Here is a 26,258-nt window from a genome sequence, read left to right on the forward strand (position 1 = left end):
AAACAGAGGCAGATTATCAAAACATCTACGCCTTCTCCTGCTTTACAGCGCAATAGGAAATGATATAGCATATGTGAAAAGCCCTCGGGGAAAAGAGTATAAGTTGCTGAAGGAATACAAAGCGTCGTTACTATTATCAAAAGTTTAAAAGAGACAGCGGCCCACCTTCACTGTTCAGCTAGAAAAACCACACCTCTCCCCAGATCTCTCCATTCTGGGCATGCTCTTCCCAAATGCTTCCTTCCCAGTTCCCTGTCCCAAGCTGTTCCTTTCATGACACTTCCCCCTCTCAAGCCGCCCCTTCGCCGCCCCGCCAAGTCCTCACCGTGTGATACATGAGAGCCTCGGTTTCTCCGGGCTCTGACAGCTCGCTCAGCTTGCGGTCCCACTGCAGGACGCTCTGCTCCCCGCTCTCCAGCACCTCCATGGTGGTCCGAGGCGCGCTGGGCCGAGGATGCTGAGGGCAGGAGGGGAGCGGGTAGGGCGGCCTCGGAGGGCGAGATCCGCCTCTGCGTGAGTGTGTGTGCGTGTGTGTGCGTATGCGTGTAGCTTATGCACTTAGAAAGGAAAACGTTCGCTCCTCTGCCTGAGAGAGAATTGCCAAGGGCTCCGGTTCAGCGTCCTCGGAGACCTGAGAATCCCCAGAGGAGACAGACTGTCTAGAGATCAGACCGAAGGCTGAGGAGAATAGAGCAGGGTGTGTATCCAAAATAAAGGCAGGAGATCAGTACTCATCCCAAGAAAAGCCCTTCTCAATAAGCTCACTTTCCACTACTGCTCCAGACACAAACTTTGAGATTCCCCAGGGCTCCTCAGCTCTGCTCCAGGACACAGCTATGTCTCCTCCTCCCTCCAGGGCGGGGACCAATCGGATGCTCACTTCTCCCGCCCTACCCAATCAGAAGTCTTTCTCTCCGTCCAGAGGCAGGGGCAGCGAGAAGTCTCCGCCCAAGCTTTGGAATGTGGGCGGGCAGCGCCTTTGACGTCATCGGGGAGCTACTCCGGTTTTACTACCGCCGGCAGCCGAGGTCTGCGGCAGCAGACAAATGGAGTGCTTGAGCCCAGGAGTGATGGACTGGGGGTGCAACCAATGAGAAAGGAGCGCCTGGGAGGGACAGCCAATCAAATAGCGACAAGAATACATTTTATAAGAGGGAGGGTGCGCTCAGTCGCCTGAGAATCCAGAGAAATTAGCGCGCGCGTCTGGAGGCAGAGAGTGCTGCTGGGAGCGCCGATTTACGTACTGTCCTAAATATTTTCAAGTAGTTTAACTCATTTGAGTCTTTCAGGATTTTTAAAAAATAAGTCACATATTACACACAAATATATTTATATTAGCACATATCTGGCAAATTGTAATTGCTTGTGCTTCAGGTTTTTCTCCTGCTTTCTGTTAGACTCTTCTCCTGACGTGTTTTTTATGGGCTCTCCTTATTCTATTTTTTTCTTTTATTTACCCAACAGACATTGTCGAAAAGAGCCAACGGCTTCCTTTTCCAGGTCATAGAGATTTTACCTCAGTGGAAGAGTCAGACAATAAACAGGTAAAGAAAGAAACGTATAATGTCAGAAACTGGTAACTGCTGTAAAGAAAAATCAGAGAAAGGTAAGAGGATGGGGCAGATAGATGCTATTTTAGATAGCCATCAGGGTAGGTGACGTTTGGGAACAGACCTGAATGAAATGAGGTTTGGGGAGAAGCTGGTGTCTTACAGACAGCCAAGGAGACAGGTGTGGCTGCGGATTGAGGTGCCAGGGAGTGAGTGAGGGGAGAGGTGGCCTGAGAGATGGGCAGGGGACAGACCACCAGGCCTGCCTATATTGGGAAAGAGATAGCCTCTTCTAAATTATTTTTCCTCAACTTGTGATTTTTTTTCCTCCTTTCAGACTCCTTTTTTTTAAATTAATTTTTATTGGAGTATAGTTGCTTTACAGTATTGTGTCAGACTCCTTTTAAGGAAACAAAGTGCTTGCATATATAGTTTGCTCATTTTAAATGTAAGGGAGTCTTTGCCAGTTGTCTCTAGAAGTTTCTTACAGTGGCACATTCCGGTATGGAGGTGTTACTTTGTTCCCTTCGCAAGTATTTTTTTGGTGGATAGGGTCAGTCCAATTTTGTCTTAGAACTCTATGGTGTCTTTAAGTGGTAGTTTATTATAGAAACCGTTCCATTTGTCTGGTCCTATCTCCTGGGTCGTTGGAGAATATTTTAATGCGTAAGTAGAAATTCTAGTTTATGGGCCCCGTACCTTCCTTGTAAAATAGTTTTCTCATTTTTCTCTTAGTCCTTGGTTTTTATTTTCCCGTCTGCTACCTCCTTCACCACATCCTTTTCATAGATCACCTTTTCAATTTTTAGCAACTTTTTCCATTTTTCTTAGCATAAGACTCAGCATGAGCAAGTGAGGTAAGAAACATGTACACCCTCCTTCAACTGGAATACAAGCATGTATCTGTCAAACATTTCTGCCTTAGGCAACATCAGTCCCTGGTTTTGCCCCATGTGGTTGGCAGTTTCTAAGATGGCTCCGATGATCCTGCTTCCTGGTGTTCACACCCTCTGAAACTGCCTCCCCTTGAGCATAGGCTGGACCCGGGGCCTTCCTTCTAGCAAAGAGAATGTGGCAAAAGTGATGGAATGTCAAAAAATATTCTGGCTCCTGTCTGGCTCGTTCTCTCCTCCTCTCGTTTGCTTGCTCTGATCTGTGAGCTGCCCTATGGAGAGGCCCACATAGCAAGGAACTGAGGAAGGTGTCCAACTAACAACCAGCAAGGAACTGAGTCCCTCAATCCCATAACGCAGGAGCAACTGGACCCTGTTAATATAACCACTTGAGTGACTGTGGAAGCAGATCCTCCCCGAGTTGAGCCTTGAGATGACTGCAGCCTTGCGAGAGACCCAGAGTCAGAGGACTCAGCTATGCGATGCCCAGATTCCTGACCCGCACAAACTAAAGGTAAGAAGTTTATATTGTTTTAAGCCACTGACTTTTTCCTTCATAAAATCAGTAACATAGTACTTGGTTTCCTAAATGCTTGGTTAAATTTATCTGTATTGCCATAGTAATAGAGTAATGTCACAATTCCTACATGGTTTTTCAGCCTCCTTTGTTGCATGTATGCTTCTCCCATTCAAGGTATGAAGACTTCTCACCAGCACATTTCTTGTTCTATATCTTGAGTCTAGAGTTTGTCCCTTCCCCTAACATAATTAGGACTTAACAATTTAGCTGACTTTTTTTCCAGCTTCTCTGGCATCCCTTAAAAAGTAGCAGCACTCAGGAATTCCCTGGCAGTCCAGTGGTTAATACTCGACAGTTTCACTGTGGTGGCCCAGATTCAGTCCCTGGTGGGGGAACCAAGATCCTGCAAACTGCACAGCGCCACCAAAAAAACAAAACAAAGTAGCAGTGCTTGCTCCCCTGTCTGGTTTTGGGTTTGGTTTTGTTTGGTTTTTTTGAGCTATAATTGACATATCACACTTATTAGTTTCAGGTGTACAACATAATGATTCGATATTTATATATATTGTGAAATGATCACCACAATGTCTAGTTATAGCCACCATGCTGTATATTATAGCCCCAGGACTTATGTATATGTATTTTATAACTGGAAGATTGCCTTTTGACTCCCTTCACCCATTTTGCCCATCCCCAACCCCTGCCTGGGAATCACCAGTCTCTTTGTATCCATGAGTTTGCTTGTATGTTTGTTTAGACTCCACCCAAGTGAGATTATACAGTATTTGTCTTTCTTTGTCTGGCTTATTTCAGTTACCATAATGCCCTCAAGGTCCATCCATGCTGTTGCAAATGCCAGGATTTCCTTCTTTTTTTTTTTTTTTTTTTTTTGCGGTACGCGGGCCTCTCACTGTTGTGGCCTCTTCCGTTGCGGAGCACAGGCTCCGGACGCGCAGGCTCAGCGGCCATGGCTCATGGGCCCAGCCGCTCCACGGCATGTGGGATCTTCCCGGACCAGGGCACGAACCCGTGTCCCCTGCATCGGCAGGCGGACTCTCAACCACTGCGCCACCAGGGAAGCCCCAGGATTTCCTTCTTTTTAATGGCTGAATAACATTCCAGTTTATACATATACCACATTTTCTTTATCCATTCATCCACTGATGGATGAATGTGTCTTGGCTATTATAAATAATGCTTCAAGGAACGTGGGGGTCAGGATATCTTTTTGAGTTAGTGTTTTTTTTTTTCCGTTGGTTAAACAGCAAGAAGTGGAATTGCTGGATCATAGGATAACTGTATTTTTAAGTTTTTGAGGAACTCCATACTGATTTCCAGAGTGGCTGCACCAATTTACATTCGCACCAACAGTGTACAAGGTTTCCCTTTTCTCCACATCCATGCTATCTCTTGTTTTTTCTTGTCATTTAACAGCTATCCTAACAAGTGTGAGGTGATATCTCATTGTGGTTTTGATTTGCGTTTCCCTGATGACTAGTGATGTTGAGCACCTTTTCATATTCCTGTTGGCCATCTGTATATCTTCTTTTTCTTTTTTTAAGTTATTTATTTATTTATTTGGCTGCATTGGGTCTTCGTTGCTATACACGGGCTTTCTCTAGTTGTGGCGAGCGGGGGCTACTTGGTGTGCAGGCTTCTCATTGCGGTGGCTTCTCTTGTTGCGGAGCACGGGCTCTAGGTGCATGGTCTTCAGTAGTTGTGGCATGCAGGCTCAGTAGTTGTGACGCATGGGCTTAGTTGCTCCACGGCATATGGGATCTTCCCGGACCAGTACTCAAACCCATGTCCCCTGCGTTGGCAGGCGGTTTCTTAACCACGGCACCACCAGGGAAGTCCCTTTATATCTTCTTTAGAAAAATGTCTATTCAGATCCTCTGTCCATTTTTTAATCAGATTTTTGTGTGGTTTTTTGCTATTTAGTTATACAAATCTTTTATTTTTTGGATATTAAACCCTTATCAGGTATGTGACTTGCATATATTTTTTCCCATTTAATAGGTTGCCTTTTCATTTTGCAGTTGGTTTCCTTTGCTGCACAAAAGACTTTTGGTTTGATGTAGTCTCAATTTTTAATTTTTGCTTTTGTTCCCTTTGCTTGGTGACAAATCCAAAAAAAAATCATTACCAAGGCAAATGTCAAGGATCTTACCACCCATGTTTTCTTCTAGGAGTTTTAGGGCTTCAGGTCTTATGTTCAAGTCTTTAATACATTTTGAGTTAATTTTTGTGTATTATGTAAGATAGTGGTCCAGTGTCACTCTTCTGCATGTGACTGTTCAGTTTTCCCAACATCGTTTGTTGAAGAGACTGTCCTTTTTTCATTGTATATTCTCAGATCCTTTGTCATAAATTAATTGAACAGGTATGCATGGGTTTATTTCTGGGCTTTTATTCTGTTACATTGATCTGTGTGTCTGTTTTTATGCCAGTACAATAATTTTTTGATTATTATAGCTTTGTAATGTAGTTTGGAATTGGGAAGCATGATGCCTTCAACTTTGGTCTTCTTTCTCAAGATTGCTTTGTCTATTTGGGGTCTTTTCTGGTTCCATACAAATTTTAGAATTGTTTGCTCTACTTCTGTGAAAAATGCCATTGGAATTTTGGTAGTGACAGCATTGAAACTGTAGATCACTATGGGTAGTATGGACATTTAACAACATTAATTCTTCCAATACATAAATGGAATATCTTTCCATTTATTTGTGTCTTATTCAATTTCTTTCATGAGTGTCATACAGTTTTCCATGTGCAGGTCTTCCACCTCCTTGGTTAAGTTTATTCCAAGGTATTTTATTCTTTTTCATGCAATTGTAAGTAAAATTATTTTCTTAATGTATCTTTCTGATAGTTCATTATTAGTGTATGGAAATGCAGCATATTTTTACAATTGATTTTTGTATCCTGCCACTTTACTGAATTTGTTTTTTAGTTCTTAGAGTTTTTTGCTGGAATCTTTAGGGTTTGCTACATATAATATCATGTCATCTGCAAACAGTGACAGTTTCCTTCTTCCTATCTGGATGCCTTCTATTTCTTTTTCATGTACCTGTTGCTCTGACTAGGACTTCAATATTATTTTGAACAAAAGTGGTGAGGGTGGGAATACCTGTCTTGTCCCCAATCTTAGAGGAAAAGCTTTCAGATTTTCACCATTGAGTATGATGTTAGCTGTTGGCTTCTCATATATGGCCTTCATTATGTTGAGGTACATTTCCTCTATACTCACTTCTGAGATTTTTATCATAAATGAATGTTGAATTTTGTGAGATGCTTTTTCTGCACCTTTTGAGATGATCATGTGATTTTTGTCCTTTATTTTGTTAATGTAATATATCACATTGATTGATTTGTGGATATTGAATCATCCTTGCATCCCTAGAATAAACCCCACTTGATCATGGTATATGATCCTTTTAATGTATTGTTGAATTTGGTCTGCTAGTATCTTATTGAGGATTTTTGCATCTGTGTTCATTAGTGATATTGGTCTGTCTTTTTCTTTTCTTGTGGTGTCCTTGTCTGGGTTTCATATCAGAATAGTGCTGGCTTGGTAAAATGAGTTTGGAAGTATTCTCTTTTCTTTTATGTTTTGGAAAAGTTTGAGAAAGATTGGTATTAATTCTTCTTTATATGTGTGGTAGAATTCAGCAGTGAAACCATCTGGTCCTTGACTTTTGTTTGTTGGGAGGATTTAATCAAAATCAACTGATTCGGGGCTTCCCTGGTGGTGCAGTGGTTGAGAGTCTGCCTGCCGATGCAGGGGACATGGGTTCGTGCCCCGGTCTGGGAAGATCCCACATGCCGCGGAGCGGCTGGGCCCATGAGCCATGACCGCTGAGCCTGCGCGTCTGGAGCCTGTGCTCCGCAATGGGAGAGGCCACAACAGTGATAGGCCCGCGTACCGCAAAAAAAAAAAAAAAAAATCAACTGATTCAATCTCCTTATTAGTAATCAGTCTTTTCAGATTTTCTTTCTTCCTGATTTAGTCTTGGTAGGTTTATGTTTCTAGGAATTTATCTATTTCTTCTAGGTTGTCCAATTTTTTGGTGTATGTTCATAGTAGTCTCTTAAGAGCTTTTGTATTTCGGGACTTCACTGGTGGTCCAATGGGTTAGACTCCACACTCCCAATGCAGGGGGCCCAGGTTTGGTCACTGGTTGGGCGGGGAACTAGATCCCACATGCCTGACGCAACTAAGAGTCTGCATGCCACAACTAAGAAATGCACATGCCACAACTAAGAAATCCACGTGCTGCAACTAAGAAGCCCACATGCCTCAACTATGAGCCCGCATGCCGCAACTAAAAGATCCTGCATGCCACAACGAATATCCCATGTGCCACAACTGAGACCCCGTGCAGCCAAAATAAATAAATAAATTTTTTTTAAAAAAGATCTTTTGTATTTCTGCATTTACTTTAGTGTTCTCTCCTTTTTTTTCTTGGTGGGTCTAACTAAAGATTTGTCAACTTTGTTTATCGTTTCAAAAAACCAGATCTTAGTTTCACTGATCTTTTCTATTGTCTTTGAATTTCTGTTTGTTTGTATATGCTGTGATCTTGGTTATTTTCTTCCTTCTACTAACTTTGGGCTTCATTTTTTCTCCTTTTTTAAATTCCTTGAGGTTGTTTAGTTGATATATTTCTTGTTTCTTAATGTAGGCATTTATCACTGTGTTTTTGCTGCATCCCATAAGTTTTAGTATGTTGTATTTCCATTGTCCTTTGTCTCAAGGTATTTTTGATTTTTCTTCTGATTTCCTGTTTGACCCATTAGTCGTTCGGTAGCATGTTGTTTAATCCCCACATACATTTGAATTTTCTAATTTGCTTCTTGTAACTGATCTCTAGTTTCATACCACTGTGGTTAGAAAAGATGCTTGATAATGATTTCAATCTTCTTAAATGTATTAAGACTTGTTTTGTGGCCTAACATGATCCATCCTGTACACTTGAAAAGAATGAGTATTCTGTTGCTTTTGGATGGAATGGTGTGTGTGTGTGTGTGTGTGTGTGTGTGTGTATACATATATATAAGTTGATGTGGTCTAACCTGTCATTTAAGGCCTTATTGATTTTCTTTCTGGATGACCTATCCATTGATGAGAGTGGGGTATTAAAAGTGCCTACTATTATTGTATTGCTGTCTATTTCTCCCTTTAGATGTGTTAATATTTACTTTATATATTTAGGTGCTTCTATTTTGGGTGCATAAATATTTACAAATGTTATATTCTCTTGTTGGATTGACCCCTTCATCACTATATAATGACCTTCTTTGTCTCTTATTACCGTCTTTCTCTTAAAGTCTATTTTGTCTGATATAAGTATAGCTATCCCAGCTTTCTTTTGGTTTCCATTTGTATGAAATATTTTTCCATTTGTTCACTTTCAGTCTGTGTGTGTTCTTATATCTGAAGTGAGTATCTTATAGGGAACATATAAATGTGTCTTGTCTTTTTATCTATTCAGCCACTCTGTCTTTTGATAGGAAAATTTAGTCCATTTACATTTAAAGGAATTATCGATAGGTATGTAATTGTTGCCATTTTGTAAATTGTTTTCTAGCTGGTTTATAATTCCTCGGTTCCTCTTCTTCTCTTGGTCTCTTCCTTTGTGATTTAGTGATTTGCTATAATGGTAATTCTTGATATCTTTCTTTTTATATTTTGTGTATCTAGTATAGGTTTTTGCTGTGTGGTCACCATGAGGCTTACAGAAAACAACTTGTATTTATCATAATCTATTTTAAGTTGATAATAACTTAAGTTTGAATGCAGTCTAAAGCTCTCCCTTTTATCCCCCATTTTGTTTTTGATGTCACAATTTACATCTTTTTATCTTGCGTATCCATTAAAAATTAGTGTATAATCTACGACAAAGGAGGCAAGAATACACAATGGAGAAAAGACAGTCTCTTTGATATGTGGCACTGGGAAAGCGGGACAGCTGCATGTAAAAGAATGAAATTAGAACAATTCTCTAACACCATACACAAAAATAAACTCAAAATGGATTAAAGACCTAAATGTAAAACGATATACTCTAAAACTATTAGAGGAAAACATAGGCAGAACACTCTTTGACATAAATCACAGCAATATCTTTTTCGATCTGTCTCCTAGAGTAATGCAAATAAAAACAAACAAATGGGACCTAATTAAACTTAAAAGCTTCTGCACAGCAAGGGAAACCATAAACAAAATGAAAAGACAACCTACAAAATGGGAGAAAATATTTGCACATGATGCAACTAACAAGGGATTAACCTCCAAAATATACAAACAGCACATGCAGCTCAATATCAAAAAAATAAACAATCCAATCAAAAAATGGGCAGAAGATCTAAATAGACATTTCTCCAAAGAAGACATACTTGGCCAAAAAGCATGTAAAAAGATGTTCAACATCACTAATTATCAGAGAAAAGCAAATCAAAACTACAATGAGGTGTCACCTCACACCAGTCAGAATGGCCATCATCAAAAAGTCTACAAACAATAAATGCTGGAGAAGGTGTGGAGAAAAGGGAACACTCCTACATGTTGGTGGGAATGTAAATTGATAACAGCCACTATGGAGAACATAGTATGGAGTTTCCTTAAAAAACTAAAAATAGAGCTACCATATCATCCAGCCATCCCATTCCTGGGCATATATCTGGAGAAAACCATACTTTAAAAGATACATGCACTCCAGTGTTTATTGCAACACTATTTACAGTAGCCAAGACATGGAAACAAGTTAAATGTCCATCAACAGAGGAATGGATAAAGCAGATGGAATATCATTCAGCCATAAAAAAGAATGAAATAATGCCATTTGCAGCAACATGGATGGATCTAGAGATTATCATGCTAAGTGAAGTAAATCTGAAAGATAAAGAGAATATCATATGATATCATTCATATGTGGAATCTAAAAAAAATGATACAAATGAACTTATGTATAAAATAGAAACAAACTCACAGACATCGAAAACAAATTTATGGTTACCAAAGGGGAAAGGTAGGGGGAGGGATAAATTAGGAGTTTGGGATTAACATATACACACTACTATATATAAAATAGGTAATCAACAAGGACCTACTGTATAGCACAGGGAACTCTACTCAGTACTCTGTAATAACCTATATGGGAAAAGAATCTGAACAATAGATATAAGTACATGTATAACTAAATAACTCTGCTGTACACCTGAAACTAACACAACATTGTAAATCAACTATACTCCAATATAAAATACAATTATTTTTAATACCAAAAAAAAAACCAAATTAAAAAAAAAACTTCCCCAGGCCAATTAAAGTTAGAATTGTATTATTTTATTTACACTCTTATAATGTCCATATAAAATGTCCATACAGTACAATGTTCAAAGGAGAAAAGGGTGCTATAATAAAGAAAAATATATATTAAATCATATCCCATAAACTGGATAATTAAAAAACTATAATTTTAATATCAAATATGATTTTTATTATATATTTGATTACCTTATTATAACTGTAAGTTTTGTAAGTTCTATAAATCAAGGAATTATCTAGTTTTGTATTTAGAACTTTTCCAATGTCTGATACAATGTCACATACAACTTTCTGTGTATTTTATAATGTTCATTAAATAAATTAAAGAAAAAGATTATTGTAGTTATAGTTATTTACTCTTTTGTCTTTTAACCTTTATACTAGTTTCGTGATTTACCAGTGAGCTTTTACTGTCATATGTTTTCCTGTTAGTGCCCGTTTGTTTTAGCTTAAAGAAGTTTCTTTAACATTTATTTTAAGGCCAGATGAACCCCTTTTGCTTTTGCTTGTCTGGAAAACTCTTTATCTCTCCTTCAATTCTGAAGGATACCTTTGCCAGGTAGAATATTCTTGATTGGGAGTTTTTTTCTTTCAGCATTTTGAATATATTGTGCCACTCCCTTCTGTCCTGCAAAGTTTCTGCTGAAAAATCTGCTGCTAGTTTTATGGGAGTTACCCTTGTACATAACAAATTGTTTTTCTCTCACTGCTTTTAAGATTCTTTCCTTGTCTTTAAATTTTGACACTTTGATTTTAATGTAACTTCATGTGGGTCTCTTTGATGAGTTCATCTTATTTGGAACTTTCTGGGCTTCCTGGATATGGGTGTCTGTTTCTTTCCCAGGTTAGGGAATTTTTCAGCCATTATTTCTTCACATATGTTTCTGCCCTTTTCTCTCTCTCTTCTCTTTCTGGGTCCCCATAATGCAAATGTTGGTCCCCTTGCTGTTGTCCCATAAGTTCCTTAAACTACTCTTATTTATTATTTTTTCTTTTTGCTGCTCTGATTGGATGAGTTCCACTGCCCTGTCTTTGAGTTCACTAATCTTTCTTCCACTTCATCTAGCCTGCTGTTGAAGCCCTTTATTGTATTTTTCAGTTCAGGTGTTGTATTCTTCAGCTCTGTGACTTCAGTTGGTGCTTTGTTATATTTTCTTTTTATTGAAATTCTCACTTTAGTTCATCCATTCTTCTCTTGAGCTCAGTGAGACTCCTTATGACCATTATTTTGAACTCTTTATCAGACAGATCACTTATCTCTGTTTCATTAAGGTCTTTTTCTGAGGTTTTTTCTTGTTCTTTTGTTTGGAACATGTCACTCTGTTTCTTCATTTTTTTCTTTGACTCTCTTTGCTCGTTTCTAGCTAGAATAGCCATTTCTCCCAGTCTTGAAGGGCTGTCCTCATGTAAAACGTTATTGTCCAACCCTGCCTTAACTCTTGGATATCTCTCACACCATTATGACTGTCCAAGCAACATACTTTGTTCTTAGTGGTTCACAGAGGTTGAGACTATGCCAAGACCTGTTAGTATCCCAAAGGGAAGGCTCTCAGTCAGCACTGAGATTTAGGCTGCTTGGAAGTCAGACCTTTAGGCAGCAGGTTGTAAAGTATGCAAATACACCTCTTTCAGGGAAAGACTGGAGATGGGCATTTCTGTCTGGTCCCTCTGCACTGAGCCCTGGGTGATAGGCAGTTAAGAGCTGTTTCTTTGTTTGGTACTGTCTCACTGAACCCAAGAACACAAGCCCCACTGGCCACTCGGGCAGGCTTTCAAGGGATGTGTTTTTTGGGTCACAGCCACAAAAAGCCAGTGAGCCAGACATGTACACAGCTCTTTTCTCAGAGACCCAACAACCTGGGGTGGGGCAGAGGAAGAGTGTGAAGATGGTATCCACTGGCCTTCCTAGTCTCTGGAGAGGATCGTAGTCAGTTCCCAGATGTGTTGAATTAGAAACCTCCTCAGGCCACAGCTGTCAAGGTAAACTAATAGACCTCTTTGACAGAAAGACTGGGGATATGTTCCAGGCTGCTGTCTCTTCACTGTGCCCTAGTGGGGAAAGGGTAACTGGTTAAGAACTCGTTCTCCGTTTGTCACAGTCTTGTGAGACCCACTAGTGTAAGACTTGCTAGCCACCAGAGGCAGGTGATCAAGAGGTGTCTCCTGGGCGGCAACCACAAGCATCAGACAAGTTCACAAGCTCCTTTCCAGGAGATACTGGCAACCTGGAGTGAGGCGGAGGGAAAACTCATATATGGTGCCTGCTGGCCAGTGTCTTTGGAGAGTATTTCATCTGCCCCTAGATGTGTGTTAAATAAGTTGCCTGCCCCTCACTCCAAAGCTTTAAGATAAGCAAATACGGCTACTTCACAGAAAGACCAGATGCATTTCAGTGGGGTGCTTCAGCATTGGGTCCTGTAGGGTAGCCAGGGGAGTCCGTAAGAGCCCTTTAATAACTGTTTCTCAGTTCACTATAATTTTTTGGGTCTCGTGGACACAAGCCCCGTTGGCTTCCAAAGCCAGATGTCTTGGGAGTTCATCTCTCAGGTGCTGGTCTTAAAAGCTGGGGTGGCAGATGTAGGGTTCAAACCCTTCACTCTTCAGGGGGAAGCTCAGGGTTGTGAGTTCCCCCCCAATTGTGGGTCACTGCACCAGGTGTGGGTTCATGGTGAGACTGTGTCTCAGCCTCTCCTACCCATTTTGATGTGGTTTTTTTCTTGTTTGCTTGCTGTGTAGGAGTCACTCAGCTCATTTAGGGGTTTCTTTCAGAGGAAATTGTTCCATGTATAGCTGTAGATTTGGTGCGTACATGATAGGAGGTGAGTTCGGGATTCTCCTATGTTGTTATTGTTGACTTAAAAAAAAAGCACAACCTAAAAGTTGAGAATTATGTTTTATTTGGTGAACTTTCTGAGGACTCCAGCCTGAGAGGCAGCCTCTCAAATAGCTCTGAGGGACTGCTCTGAAGAGGTAAGGCAGGAGCTGAGCTATAGAGGGGGTTTTGCAACAAAAACCATGTCGTCAGAACATCAAAAGATTACTGTGAATTAAAGAAAACCAGACATCTCAAGTTAATGCATTTAGCACTTTTCTGTGCATGGGAAGATGCAAGAGTCTGCACTCCTTGAAATCCTTCCTTTGATATGGACCTTATCTAAGGCCAGTATCCTATCCTTTCCCATCCTGATTCCCCTCAGGGTTCGCCAAAGGGGGCTGTAGCGGCTGAAGGCTTGATGTCCACAATACCCTTTGTTTGCTGATATGTCAGGGGCGTTCTTAGTCCACATTATCTTGTCCCCTGTCTATTCTTGATAGATAAATGGTTTGTCTCTGAACATTGCTTTAATGATTCTGAAGACACAAGTATCTATTTCGTTCTATAACGCTCTTGGCTTTCTATCACACTTTGAGAGTTTTCATTCTATTTCACTTTATTCTATCCCGTAACTCTAGTTTACAAGGGGAGCAAAATTTTACTGCTCTTTGATGTTGCTTCTTTTAATTCTCCCTATTCTAACCATATTCAGTTTAACAAAGACAGTTTCCAGCATTGAGGAATTACTTTCTGTTATCATTACTTAACTAGAAATGGTGTCTTTCTATTTCACAGTCATTATTATTTCCTGCACATAGCACACAGAGGAGAGGTGATGTCTGGGAGAATCCCTCCCTAGAAAATGAGGGATTACAGGAGTGGCTATGGAGTCCTTTAACCCTGAGGGATCCTGAAAAAAATGGTCTGAGAACCCTGAGAATCAAGATAAAGCATCAAACAAAAGGAGGAGGTGAAGGGAGATGCTCTCAACCTCTGAGGAGTCAGCCCTGAGGAGACAGTGAGCTGGACAGGGCTGGAGGGCGCAAGTGCCTTGGCTTCACATACAATTGCTTGTTGACAGAGAATAGCCCCTGAGGCAGGTCCTGGGTGGTCCCACTCTGCCTGAAGCCTAGGAAACAAATTCTCTCTTGATTTCTGAGAGGGTGCTAGGAAAGCCTAGAGAGCTTGGAAAATCTAATTAAAAATCTGTAAAAAATCTTCCCATCCTGGCAAGATCAGAGATGGCAGAGCCGATGTGGAGCCACCGTGAAGCCGCTGTGAAGAACAGGAACTGCTGCAGGTGTGGGCAGTAGCAGCCACGTGTTGCTGGCCCGCCTGCACCTTTGCTGCCCTCAGAAGATCTTGGCTACACCCTCCCAGTGCCACAAGGCAGCTTCCCAATCACGTTCTGAGTCTGTGCTCACGTTAATTTGCCAGTGAGACTGAGCTGGCTAATACACTACAGCTTCTTTTAAAATGTGAGAGAACATTTTCTCAGCCAACTGGCTGTGTGTGTGTGTGTGTGTGTGTGTGTGTGTGTGTGTGTGTGTGTGTGTTTTCCTTAACTTTTTATTTCAATGGGTTTATTAAGGTATAATTTACATGTAATAAACTACACATGTTAAAGCCGACACATATTTGAAAAGTTTTGACCCATGAAACCACCACAGTGAAGATAATGAACGTATTCGTCACCCATAATAATTTCCTATTTTGCCCCTTTATAATCCCTGCCTCCCACTCTTCATCCACCTCCCTCTGCCAGACATTCATTTATCTGATTTCTGTCACTATAGATTAAATTGTAGTTCCTAGAGTTTTATATAAATTGGAGTCATATACTATGTTCTCTCTTTTGAGAGAATAGCATAAATATATTTCAGTCAGCATAAATTTTTTTTTTTTTTTTTTTTGCGGTATGCGGGCCTCTCACTGTTGTGGCCTCTCCCATTGCGGAGCACAGGCTCCGGATGCACAGGCTCAGTGGCCATGGCTCACGGGCCCAGCTGCTCCGTGGCATGTGGGATCTTCCCGGACTGGGGCACGAACTTGCGTGCCCTGCATTGGCAGGCGGACTCTCAACCACTGCACCACCAGGGAAGCCCAGCATAAATATTTTTATTTTTTTGTTTTTTAAGTTTTATTTTATTAAATAGCATTAAAAGTGTGAAACAGCACAAAAGTGTGAAAAATGTAACATTAAATAGACCACACAAATGACGTATGTTTATATACAATGGAATGTTACTCAGCCTTAAAAAGGGATGAAATTGGGTCATTTGTAGGGATGTGGATGGACCTGGAGACTGTCATACAGAGTGAAGTAAGTCATAAAGAGAAAAACAAATATATTAGCGCATATTTGTAATCTAGAAAAATGGTACAGATGAACCAGTTTGCAAGGCAGAAATAGAGACACAGATGTAGAGAACAAACATATGGACACCAAGGGGGGAAAGCGGGGGTGGGATGAATTGGGAGATTGGATTGACATATATACACCAATATGTATAAAATAGATAACTAATAAGAACCTACTGTGTAAAAAATAAATAACATTGGCTAACTGTTTGAAAATAAAATTTTATAACCCCTACCTTACCACTTATGTGGAAATAAACTTCAGATGGACTAAGGATGTGAGTGTAAAAGGAAACGAAGCTGTTCAGAGTAGAGGTTAAACACTTATAATTTTAGTGTGAGAGCGATCAAGGCATAATATGCAGGAAACATATAGGAAAAGCTGGATTTGTGTATACCTAGATATATGTGTGTATGTATGTATATATGTATATATATTTATATACACATATATATATCCACACAGAATATGTAACTTAAATATCATTAAAATGTTATACATGCTGTTGTTAACCTGAATATTTTTTAGTGAAGGTCTTTTCTTTAGTTGCTTTTCCCTCTACTCCCATCCCATCTCATGTAAACAATGTTAACAGCCTGATATGTACCCTTCCACACTTTGCTTTGTGCTTATATAGTTCTGTACAAATACACACACATACAGGGGAGCTTGGTCGTTGTTACATTATGCACACTTCCCTGCATTTTGCTTTTCTTACTTAACAGTAGATCTTGAAAATCCCCCAAGTCCTGCAATATAGATCTAATGCATTTTTGTTAATGACTGACTAAAAAAGGACTATGAAAAGATAACTGAGACATACTTAAAATTTTAATAGTTTGCTGGAGCAAAAAGCAATTTGAAGTGGGCAGCAGTGAATCTAGCAGATAGAGAGGAGCTCCAAGGAGCTGTACAAAACGAAAGACTTACAGACGAAAGGGAGCCGAAACAAGGAAGTTAACAGTGGGCCAAAAAAATCAGGTTGGTTATGGCAAGGTTATTTTCCTTTAGGGGATGGCAGAGGTCTATCAGGCAGTTTACCTAATGCTGATCAGGAGATTCCATTTCTGGCGGAGCAGAAACTCTATTTATGTGAAGTCTCAGTTTGGTGGCACTTAGCATAAGTGACTCCATTTGGGGCCTGTTGTCTTATTTTAACAGGATAAAGCACTTTTTATTCCCCAACTGATAAGCATTTATTCCATTTCCAGATTTTACTTCTAGAAACATCAATTATATGAAATGGGTTAATACGCCTTTTTCTTTTGAATTTCCCTATAAGTGACCTTCTCCTAGTAATGGAAGATTAGGTTCCGATTGTTGCATTTGACAGCCTGCAGAGCACCTGGTGCCCAGAGAGCGGGAATGGGGTCCCAGGAGTGGAAGACTGGAAGGAGTAGGGAAATTAAAGGGCGTGAAGGGCCGGGAAGAGACAGAGGCCTCAAAGATCGATTTTGCCATGCCATATTTTTTGGCTCAAACCAGTGTATGCCCCTCACAGGATATTGTTCGTGATATGTCACAGGAGAAGGTGGTGGAGGCCAGAGATTACTAAAAGGAGGATGGAAGACACAACCAAACTGAAACAAAACATCTGAACTAGAAAGGACAGGAACTTGTGTTTCAGCCAGAATTTTGTTCATTTCTACAACACTGCCACCATGTGGCTATAGAAGAACATTGCAGCTAGCAAACCTGAAGTTGTGGGTTGGAAGAGCTGAGTAGTCATTAAAAAGAACGATGTCTTGGGACTTCCCTGGTGGTGCAGTGTTAAGAATCCGCCTGCCAATGCAGGGGACACAGGTTCGAGCCCTGGTCTGGGAATATCCCATGTGCTGTGGAGCAACTAAGCCCGTGCACCACAACTATTGAGCCTGTGCTCTAGAACCCGCGAGCCACAGCTACTGAGCCCGTGAGCCACAACTGCTGAGCCCGTGTGCCACAACTACGGAAGCCCATGCACCTAGAGCCCGTGCTCTGCAACAAGAGAAGCCACTGCAGTGAGAAGCCCACGCACTACAATGAAGAGTAGCCCCCACTTACCACAACTAGAGAGAAGCCCACGCACAGCAACGAAGACCCAACACATACATACATATGTAAAATTTAAAAAAAGAGCAATCTCTTATGTTCTATCTTAATTTTCACTTCGCAGATCAACATGTAGAACATTTCCACCAACCCAAAGAGTGCCCTTGTGCCATTTTCAAACCAGTACTCTCCTATCATCACTTTTCCAACTTCTAACATTAGCTGTTCTTGAGCATGATCTAAATGCAGCCCTGCGGAACATACTCTTTTGTATCTGTTTCACAATGTCTGTGAGATTCAACCATGATGTTGCATGTACAGTCAATTCTTGTTATTCGCAGTAGTTGCATTCTATAAATTCTTCACAAATATTGAATTAGCAAATACTGAACCATTACTCCTGCAAGTCTACTCACGACAGTTTCATCAACTGATCAATGTGTATCAAAAAACATATCAATGTATATAAAAGTGTATTAGCTGATCAATGCACGTAAACAAGCAAAATCAAAACAAGTACCTTGTTTTATGTGTGTTTCTGTTTAAAGATGCCTTACTTAATATATATTGTTGATTCATTAACATTGAACTCATTGCTGACAGCACTTCAGCTCACGCCTCACACCTGAAAGAAGCTTATCTAACACACTGAATTTCTCTATAAAGCACATCGCAGCCTTCTTGCGCTTAGGAGCACTAGGCAACATTTCAGCACTATACTTGGGGGGCCATTTTAAACAGTGAAATCAACATCAAATAGCACAAAAGTGTGAAAAATGTAATATTAAATAGACCACACAAATGACGTACGTTTATAGTATGAGAGCTGAAACAAGAGGTCGGAGCATGGCCTTGTTCAGCCTCACCAGAAACACGCACACCACGTGACTCAGATTTTTCACCACTCTACAGGTCCATGAGTGACCATGAAAATGCCTATTGATTATGGACTTACGAATAAATTTTTGCAAACAGGAAAATTCTCAAATACAGAATTTTTGAATAACATGGGTTGATTATATCTGTACTTTGTTTTTTTCCTACTGCTGAGCCATAGAATTATCATATGTATACAGCACTATTGGTTTGTTTATCTTTTCACCTGTAGGTGGAATTTGGGATTGTTTCCTATTCAGGGCTAGTATGAATTAAGCTCTTATGAACATTCTTGTACGAACTGTTTTGTGGAAATACACACACGTTTCTCTTGGGTAGATGTATACCTAGCTGTGAAATTACTGTGGATGTTCCGCTTTATTAGAAAGTTTCAGTTTTCCAGAGTGGTTTTCACCATTTTCTTATCTCATCAGCAATCTGGGCATTTCACTTGCTTCACATCCTCACCAACACCTGCCTTAGACAGGTGGGCGTGTACCGGTGGTATTAATTTGCATTTACCCAATGATTAATGATGTTGCATACCTTTTCATACACTTGCTGACCATTTGGATATATTTCTTTGTGAAGAACTTTTTCGAGTCTTTAGTCCATTTTTAGTTGCAATATTTATCTTTTGTATTACTGATTTATAGGAATTCTTCATAGATTCTACATGTAACTTCTTTGTCAAGAACTTGTATGTATGAATTTACATTTATGTATTTGCAATACACGTAGTATAATTTTTGTCTCCCAGTGTGTGGTTTGCCTTTTCACTTACTGAATGGTGACTTGGGATGAGTTGAAGTTTAAATTTTCAATTAAGTCCAATTTGTCGATTTTTCATTTAAGAATAGTGCTTTTTGTGTTCTAAGAACACTTTGCTTACCCGTATGTAATGAAGTCATTCTCCTGTTTCTTCCAGAAACTTTATTATGCTACCTTTCAAATTTAGGTCTATAATCCATCTGAAAATAAATTTTATGTATGAAGTGAGGTAGGAATCAAGATTGATTTTTTTCATATAGATATCCAATTGCTCTAGTACTGAAAGAGCCTTCTTCTTGTGTAGAAGCTTGCATTGTGTAAAGATATATATATACTCACAGAAGATTTGCTTCTATTCCAAAGCCTTTCACCATGACGCCAAACTACCACTATCTCCACTAGAGGGAACTATTTTTTTTTATTTGTTTCTAGTATGTCGTTCCAGTGCTTCTCTTTCAAAACGTTTTCCTCAGTTTGCATCTTACAATCAATGAAATGTAGGATATCTGTGCCAAGCCATGTACATTTTAGTACTGCTGGCTTTTGAACTTCATAGAAAGGGTATCTTTACTGTTTGTTGTTTTCTGAGGCTCTTTTTCTCCCCCACTCTATTATATTACTGAGAATTGTGCATATTGCTCTGTGTAGCTGCTGTTCACTCAGTTTCATTGAGGTGTGCTGTTCCATTGTGTGAATATGCCACAAGTCATTTATCCTTCTGTCCGTGGCATTTGATTGTTTCTGGTGTTTTTCCTATTATGTATATACTCTTGTGACTATTCTTATTCATGTTTCCTAGTACATGTGTGAGACTTACACCTATTTAAACAACATGGAATTGCTAAAGAGAACAGTATGTAATGTTCCACTCTAGTAAAAATTGTGGAGAGACTTATGGTTTCTAGTCCAGCTTGTAAGGAGCTTAGAAGTCATCATTCCTACCCACACAAGAAGAAGCTTAACACCTAGCACGGGGAACTATTTTCAGCATATTCAATGTCTTGTAATAACCTATAATGGAAAAGAATCTGAAATATATATATTTATATATTCATATATATCTGAATCACTTTGCTGTACACCTGAAGCTAACAGAACATTGTAAATTAACTGTACTTTAATTTTTTTAAAAAAAGATAAAAAAAGAAAAAGCTTAACAAACTGAAAATCAACAACTCTTCTTAGACCCATCAAAGAATTGATGTAACAGGGCAAACTGCTGTTCTCCAAATTGGAGAGATAGGCAAATATAGACAACCACAAATTATCAGAGTAAAAACTTCCTCAGGAACCAGTACTGGGGTAGGAAACCCTACACTGTAACTACTGAATTGCTGTAGGCTCAGTGTGGACAAGTTTGAGAATTAAAAACTCAGAGCAGGAGAGGAGTCTTAGGGGAATCCCCACACTTTTGTGAGTTTTACCTCCAGGAGTTCAACCAAGTTCTTACAGTGAAGATCAGAGAAAAATCCTCTCATGCTTCTCGCAAGGCGAGGGGAAAAGTATTCTGTTCTTCTTAACAAAGCCTACCTCAAAAGAAACTATTTTATCAGAGCCTAACTGACTAGGGTTTAACCAGAGTCTAACTGACATGGGGAAAGGGAAATACCCAACTCCAGCCCCCTCTAGCCTTCCTATCTCACCCAAGGAGGAGGGGAGACTGAGAAACATTTGTGAAGGCCACACGCCAAGGGCACAGGCTCCCTAAAACATGGAGACCTAATCATAGGACTGTAGAAAGCTTCTCTCCCCCACCACCCTACCTCCACATCAGTAAGGCTCCTGTGTAATAAAGAATTACAAATGCAAGCCTCAGGCCTTACTTAAGAAGACATATCTAGGGAACCCAAAAGACAGTAGGTGAGATAAAAACAAGGACACCAAGGAAATTTAGCATCTGACAACTATAGGTACAAGAAATAGCACATACAGTCTAACCCCTAGCCAGATAAACCTACAATCTCACACTAAAGGCCTATTTATTTCCGTACCTTTAGCCCAACATATCTTGTCTAGTTTTCAACAAATAATTGCAAGGCATGCTAAAGACAAAAAAACACACTTTGTAGGGACAAAGCAAGCATCAGAACCAGACTCAGACTTGGCAGAGATGTTGTAATGATCAAACCAGGAGTTTAAAACAATTATATTAACATGCTAACGGCTTTAGAGGAAAAAGTGGAAAAGATGAAGAACAGATGGGTAATGTAAGCAGAGAGAGGATGTTGAGAGTTTAGCTGAACTACTCCATGATATTGCTGCATCCATTTTGTGTGGCTGAGCAGCCTACGGGGGCTTTGAACTGGCACTTGCCCCTCCGGTGGGTGCATGCCTTAGATAAAGACCTGCAGAATCACAAGTAAATTAAATTCCTGACATGACTTCCGCAACTACCCTTGTGCTAAGCACTTTCCCCTGCCTCCGAGTGCCTTCCCTTTGGGCTCCACTTAGATAAGATCCCTGTGAAGCTTTCCAAAACCTTACTCTTTTGTGTTTGAACTGACAAATTTGGCTTTAGCCTGGGAACCCCAAAGCACTCCACCCACAGACCCTAATGAAAACATGTGCTCCAGGTCCTGCCCTGACCTCTTGGCCTGCATTCTGCCTTGACCTCCCCATGGAGCCCCCCGAGATGTGCCCTCTTGAGGTGTGCCATGTTCCGCCTCCAGGACTTGTGAGTAATAGGCTTCTCTGTTTCACTTTTCCTTGCGTTTATTTTTGTGGAACCGTGGCTCACTCTCTGACACACTGGGGCACTACTTAACAAATGTTAATGTAACAAAGTCACAACAGGTAGAAACTCTAAAAAAGAATCAAAGGAGATGCTAGAACTCAAAAACACTGTAACAGAAGTGAAGAACGCCTTAGATGGGTTCATCAATAGACTGGACACAGGGAAAGAAAAAATCAGGGAGCTTCAAGAAATGTCAATAGAAGACTTCCCTGGCGATCCAGTGGTTAAGACTCTGCACTTCCATTGCAGGGGGCAGGGGTTTGATCCCTGGTCAGAGAACTAAGATCACACGTGCCGCACAGTGGGTGTATGGGATCTTAGTTCTCTGACCAGGGATCAGAGAAATGTCAATAGAAATGTCAATAGAAACTTTCAAAACTAAAATGCAAAGTGAAAAAAGAGAGAGAAAAAGAACTGAATATCCACAAATTGTGGAACAGTTACAAAAAGTGTGATGTCTATAATGAAAATACCAGAAGGAGAAGGGATAAAGGAACAGAAGGAATATTTAAAGCAATAATATCTAAGAATTTCTCAAAGTTAATGATAGACAACAAATCACAGATCCAGGAGGCTCAAGCAGGGTAAATACCAAAAAACTACACTTAGTCATATCATATTCTAACTGCAAAATATCAAAGACAAATAGAAAATCTTGAAAGAAGCCATCAGCGGGGGGAAAAGAGGAAACTTACCTATAGAGAAGCAAGGATAAGAATTGGACTTCTCTACAGAAACCATATAAATGAGACGAGAGTGAAGTGAATAATTCAAAGTGTTGAAAGAAATAAAACACCAACCTAGAATTCTGTATCCAGTGAAGTTATCCTTCAGAAATGAAGGTGAAATAAAACTTTCTCAGAAAAACAAAAATTGAGGGGATTTGTCACCAATGAACCTGCTTTGCAAGAAATGTTAAATTCTTCAAAAAGAAGGAAAATTATATAGGTCAGGAACTCAGATCTATGTAAAGAAATGAAGATTGTTAGAGAAGGAATAAGTGAAAAGTATTATGCCTAGTGAAATAAGTCAAATAGAGAAAGACAAATACTGCATGATTTCACTTACATGTGGAATCTAAAAAAGAAAACGAATGGATATAGCAAAACAAACACTCAGATACAGTGAACAATTGAAATTTGATTTTTAAAACACGACATTTACATTAGCATACAAAAAATGAAATACTTAAATATATTTAAAAATATGTATAAGATCTATATGAGGGAAAACTACAAAATGATTACTGAAACCAAAGAAGATCTAAATAAGCAGAAAGACTCAATATTGTCAAGGTGTCAGTTCTTCCCAACTTAATTATAGATCCAACACAATCCCAATCTAAATACCAGCAAGTTATTTTGCGGTATCAACAAACTGCTTCTAAATTTTATATGGAAAGGCAAAAGATCAAGAATATCCAACAAAACATTGAAAGAGAAGAACAAAGTCAGAGGAAAGACCCAGAATAGCCAACATAATATTGAAGGAAAACAACAAAATCAGAGGACTGGCACTTCAAGACTTACTATAAAGCTGTGGTGATCATGACAGTATGTTATCAGCAAAAGAATAGACAAATAAATCAATGGAACAGAATGGAGAACCCAAAAATAGACCCACATAAATTCAGTCAACTGATCTTTGACGTTTGACAAAGGCAACTCAATAGAGAAAGGAGCCACAACTACTGAGCCTGTGCATCTGGAGTCTGTGCCCCGCAACAAGAGAGGCCGCAACAGTGAAAGGCCCACACACCGTGATGAAGAGTGGCCCCTGCTTGCCACAACTAGAGAAAGCCCTCGCACAGAAACGAAGACCCAACACAGCCAAAAATAAATAAATAATAATGTTTTAAAAAAAGAGGAAATAAATAAAATAGAGATTTAAAAAAACAATAGAAAAGATCAACAAACCAACAGCTGGTTTTTTGAAAAGATAAATAAAATTGATAAACATTTAGCCAGACTCACCAAGAAGAAAAGAGAGAGGACCCAAATAAATAAAATAAGAAATGAAAGAGGCAAAATAACAAGCAATATTCTTTTAAGAGAATACTATGACCAGTTATATGCCAACAAATTGGACAACCTAGGAGAAATGGACAAATTTCTAGAAACATAAAACCTGCCAAAACTGAGTCAAGAAGAAACAGCCAATTTGAACAGACTGATCACTAGAAGTGAAATTGAAACTGTAAAGCAAACAAACAAACAAAAACATAAAAACCTCCTAGCAAACAAAAGTCCAGGACTGAACAGCTTCACAAGGGAATTCTACCAAACATATAAAGAAGAACTAATACCTATCCTTCTCAAACTATTCAAAAAAAAAAATTGAAGAGGAGGGAACATTCCCAAATTCATTCTATAAAGCCACCACTACCCTGATACCAAAGCCAGACAAAGACACTACAAAAAAAAAAATTACAAGCCAATATCTTTGATGACCATAGATGCAAAAATCATCAACAAGATATTAGCAAACCGCATCCAACAATACATTAAAAGGATAATACACCATGATCAAGTGTTTTTAATCCAGGGTCACAAGGATGGTTCAACATTAGCAAATCATTCAGTGTGATACACCACATTAATAAAATGAAGGATAAAAAATCACTTGATAATAGACACAGAAAAAGCATTTGACGAAATTCAACATCCATTCATGTTAAAAATCAAAGTAGGTATAGAGGGAACATATCTCAACATAATAAAGGCCATTTAGGACAAACCCACAGCCAACATCATACTCATGGTGAAAAGCTGAAAGCCTTCCCACTAAATTCAGGAACAAGAAAAGATGCCCACTCTTGCCACTTCTATTTAACATAGTGTTGGAAGTCCTAGCCACAGCAAACAGACAAGAAAAGGAAGTAAAATGTATGCAAACTGGACAGGAAGAGGTAAAACTGGCACTATTTGCAGATGACATGATACATTATATAGAGAGCCCTAAAGTCTCCACCCCAAAACTGTAAGAACTAATAAATGAATGCAGCAAGGTTGAAGGATACAAGATTAATATACAAAAATCTGTTGTGTTTCTGTACACTAATAATGAAATATTGAAAGCAGAAAGTAAAAAAATCTCATTTAAAGATGCATCAAAAAGAATAAAATACCTAGGAATAAACTTAACCGAGGAGGTAAAAGACCTATACTCTGAAAACTATAAAACATTGACAGAGGAAATTGAAGATGATACAAAGAAATGGAAAGATAGCCTGTGCTCTTGGATTGGAAGAATTAATATTCTTAAAATGCCCATACTGATCAAAGCAACCTACAGATTTAATGCAATTCCTCTCAAAATACCCATGACATTTTTCACAGAATTAGAACAAATTGCCAAAGCACTCTTGAGAAAAACTAAGAAAGCTGGAGGTATCACCTCCCAGACTTCAGACTATAATACAGTTCTACAATAATCAAAACAGCATGGTACTGGCACAAAAACAGACTCATAGATCAATGGGACAGAATAGAGAGCCCAGAAAAAAACCCCACACACCTATGGTCAATTAACCCATGAAAAAGTAGGCAAGACTATACAATGGAGAAAAGACAGTCTCTTTGACAAGTGGTGCTGGGGAAACTGGACAGCTATATGTAAAACAATGAGATTAGAACATTCCCTCACACTGTATACAAAAATAAACTCAAAATGGATTAAAGACCTAACTGTAAGACTTGAATCCATAAAACTGCTAGAAGAGAACATGAGCAGAATACTCTTTGACAAATCATAGCAATATTTTTTTGGATCTGTCTCCTAAGGCAAGAGAAATAAAAGCAAAAGTAGTTTTGCACAGCAAAGGAAACCATCAACAAAATGAAGACAGCCTATGGAATGGGAGAAAATATTTGCAAATAATATGACCAACAAGAGGTTAGTATTCAAAATAAATAGATCATAGTACTCAATATAAAAAAAATACCAATAAAAAATAGAAGACTTGAATAGACATTTTTCCAAAGGAGACATACAGATGGCTAACAGGCACATGACAAGATGCTCAACATTGCTGATTATTAGAGAAATGCAAATCAAAACAAGAATAAGATATCACTTCACACCTGTCAGAATGGCCATCATCAAAAAGTCTATAAATAACAGATGTCAGTGAGGATGTGGAGAAAAGGAAATCCTTGTACAGTGTTGGTGGGAATGTAAATTGGTGTAGCCTCTATGGAAAACATTATTGGGGTTCCTCAAAAAACTAAAAATAGGGCTTCCCTGGTGGTGCAGTGATTAAGAATCTGCCTGCCAATGCAGGGGACACAGGTTCGAGCCCTGGTCCAGGAAGATCCCACATGCCACGGAGCAACTAGGCCCGTGTACCACAACTACTGACCCTGCACTCTAGAGCC

At 39.4% G+C, this 26,258-nt stretch overlaps 2 protein-coding genes across 4 annotated transcripts in view; one reads left to right on the top strand and one right to left on the bottom strand.

Moving 5' to 3' along the window:
- The window catches only part of CREB3L2 (cAMP responsive element binding protein 3 like 2), a 120,372-nt gene extending 119,560 nt beyond the window's left edge, over positions 1-812 (bottom strand). For both annotated transcript variants that reach the window (XR_012334093.1, XM_033863329.2), the window contains exon 1: positions 326-812. Coding sequence is in view for 1 of the 2 variants with exons in the window: in XM_033863329.2 (XP_033719220.1) it covers positions 326-427 (102 nt within the window). In the remaining variant the exon portion in view is untranslated. The remainder of the gene's footprint in view (positions 1-325) is intronic.
- A 403-nt stretch (positions 813-1,215) lies between these two features.
- The window catches only part of AKR1D1 (aldo-keto reductase family 1 member D1), an 88,625-nt gene continuing 63,582 nt past the window's right edge, over positions 1,216-26,258 (top strand). The window contains exons 1-2 of one of the 2 annotated variants that reach the window (XM_033863331.2): positions 1,216-1,240; positions 1,465-2,957. In XM_033863331.2, the coding sequence (XP_033719222.1) occupies positions 2,877-2,957 (81 nt within the window). In that variant the 5' untranslated portion in view covers positions 1,216-1,240; positions 1,465-2,876. Of the gene's footprint in view, positions 1,241-1,281; positions 2,958-26,258 lie in introns of those variants that run through there. The other variant, XM_033863334.2, reaches the window with a different exon arrangement.

This window comes from Tursiops truncatus, chromosome 9 (assembly GCF_011762595.2).
Source record: "Tursiops truncatus isolate mTurTru1 chromosome 9, mTurTru1.mat.Y, whole genome shotgun sequence".
In the NCBI taxonomy this organism is placed as follows: Eukaryota; Metazoa; Chordata; class Mammalia; order Artiodactyla; family Delphinidae; genus Tursiops; species Tursiops truncatus.